Below are 2648 nucleotides of genomic sequence, written 5' to 3' on the forward strand. Positions count from 1 at the left end.
CAGTAATAAATTGAATAAATATGCATGAGATGGGGTGGAAATACATTTTATCTATTGTACCAAGCATAATTATTGGCATGTTAGTACTTAAGCACTGAGAATTATTTAACTCTTTATTTCATGACAACGTTTCGATCTATGATGGATCTTCGTTAGGCCAAATTTAAAAAATGTAATTCGATCCATTATGGATAGAAACGTTGCCATGAAATAAAGAGTTCAATAATATTTTGGTGTGTGGGTTCCACTTCTCAACTGATGTTCAGCACTTAACCCAACACCCGCTGTCGATATGCGTATAGTTAATTGTTGCCTGAAAGTACATACTTAAGCACTCCAGTCAATCAGTCAAAACAATTTTGAGTTTGCAAAACGACCTTGAAATATTTTGCCAGAAATTATCATTCTGAAAGCCACCTGAAACCAGCTGTAAAAGAACGCATAAACAAATGGATTGAGCACTGAATTTGACCATCCAAGCAAAGTAAATGTTTCAATCACAGATATTGGAATTAAATAATTAATTAACGGGTTTAACATCATGCCAGTAAAGAAAGGAGTCCAACAGATCAGAAAAGCTCCCATAACAATCGCTAAAGTTTTTGTGGCCTTTCTCTCCATCTTACTGACAGATGCTCCAGACTTTATGCCCTGACAGTTTGTGTTCTGGATGCTGCGTGCCTGTCTCTGTGCCACCAGGAAAATCTTTAGGTAGATACTAAGCATTATGATTGCTGGGAGGAAAAATGAGAAGAAACATCCGGCAATGCTTGAAATTGGAATGTGAAATGAAAAACACCTTCCTTCACATTTTTCTTCATTAAGTCCCATAATTATCACGCCAATTCCAAGTAGGATAGAAACACCCCAGCACACCACGATCATGATAACAGCAGCATGAGAATTAATTTGACTTCTATACCTCAGAGGCTGACACACTGCATAATATCTGTCAATAGAAATAAAACATAAGTTCAGAATAGAAGATGTAGAAAGTGAAACATCAAGGCTGCGTCCTATCTTACAAATTAAATCTGCAAGATACCAACATGAGCTTACAGAGACTGCTATGCTGAAAGGCAAGACTAAAGCCCCAACAAGGAGGTCAGCCACAGCCAGAGAGAGGATGAGGTAGTTAGCTGGAGTGTGGAGCTGTTTGAAGTAAATGATGGAAATTATTATGAGAAGGTTTCCACACATTGTGAGAACAGATAATGAACCAAGGAAAAGATATAATAACACACGTATTGTTGAAGGGGTGATTACCATTAGGCAAGATACATTTTCTGATTCATAACAGAGATGTATGTCCTTAACAACATCAGTCCTGTTGAAAATGAATTCAGTTTCCATGCCTTCTGGCTTCTGCTATCCTGCTAAATAAGGTTTTCTGTTATAAATGAATCATCAATACAGACATAATCTCACATTTACAATAACATTTCTTTCAGTAGGATTATACAATTGCAACAATATTTGTTTTCTGGAAGAAAGTAATTGTAATTTTATTTTTTCATACCATCCCTGTTAACCCTGAAGAAGGTTTATGGATCTGTGATGATGGGAATCCTTGATCTCTGCCCCACTGAGCAGTAACTGTGGACTTGACTCTTGTATTTATCAATCCCTTGCTCATTAGCATAATAATGCAATCTTCTTTTGGCCAGTAAGATGTAGGTAACTGTATTCTGTTTGCATGAGATAAATTCATGAGTAATGAGGAACACTTATCAGTGGCTTAGGTGTAGTGCATAAGCTAGTGATAAGGGTTCCACAGTTTTCAAACATGATATTTTATGTGATGTTAAGCTTGAATACATTTTGTCTTGCAAAGGATGCAGTCCAAAGTGCTTTACAATAAAAAATAAAAATAAAATGCTTAATATTAAAAGAAATACGCCAGACAAATTGAAAACAGAATTAAAACAAGGGCAACAGAAAGTGGTAAGAACAATATAATATGTAAGAAATAATAAAAAGTAAAAATAGAATGACTTTAATTAAAAACTAAGTTAAATAAATAGGTTTTTAGCTGTCTTTTAAAAATGTTCACTGAGCTCGAATCTCTCATGGCTTTAGGTATAGTATTCCATAATTTAGGAGCATAGTTAATAAAAAGCTGTGTTGCCTATTTTCTTATGTGTAGGATTGTTTGTGTTTAAAAACCCATCAGCAGAAGATCTAAGAGCTCGTGAAGGATTATAAAACGACAGAGAGTCTGCAAAGTAGGCCGGTCCCAAACCATTAACTGCTTTATAGACAAGTAAAAAGACCTTAAACCTATTCTAAAAGATGCTGGGATCCAATGGAGTGTAGCTAAAACAGGGGTAATATGCTCTATCTTCCTTGTTTCTCAACAAGAAGTTTCTCAATCGACTGTTTCGGAAGACCGGTAAAAAGAGCATCGCAGTAGTCCAATCTACTTGAAATAAAAGTATGAATATGTTTTTCAGTGTCATTCTGGGATAGGAACAGCCGTAATTTGGCAATATTTCTTAAATGATAAAATGCTGTTTTGGTCACCTTCTTTATGTGCGATTTATAATTTAAGTCCAAATCTATGACAATGCCCAGGCATGTTACCTCTGACTGTATCTAGGAAGCCAGATTCCCAAGTTTACAGAGAAGTTGATCTCTTTTAGCTTGTG

The 2648-nt window shown here is 35.6% G+C and overlaps 1 protein-coding gene across 1 annotated transcript; it reads right to left on the reverse strand.

Annotated features, from left to right (window-relative positions):
• Positions 1–348: 348 nt before the first annotated feature.
• Positions 349–1353, reverse strand: LOC139654676 (trace amine-associated receptor 1-like). The gene has a single exon (XM_071531819.1). The coding sequence runs from the start codon at positions 1351–1353 to the stop codon at positions 349–351; it is 1005 nt and encodes a 334-aa protein (XP_071387920.1).
• Between the last annotated feature and the right edge of the window lie 1295 nt (positions 1354–2648).

Source organism: Centroberyx affinis, unplaced genomic scaffold (assembly GCF_046629955.1).
Source record: "Centroberyx affinis isolate AG114_WGS23_722 - 3 ecotype Tasmania unplaced genomic scaffold, CSIRO-AGI_Caff_v1 ptg000146l_1, whole genome shotgun sequence".
In the NCBI taxonomy this organism is placed as follows: domain Eukaryota; kingdom Metazoa; phylum Chordata; class Actinopteri; order Beryciformes; family Berycidae; genus Centroberyx; species Centroberyx affinis.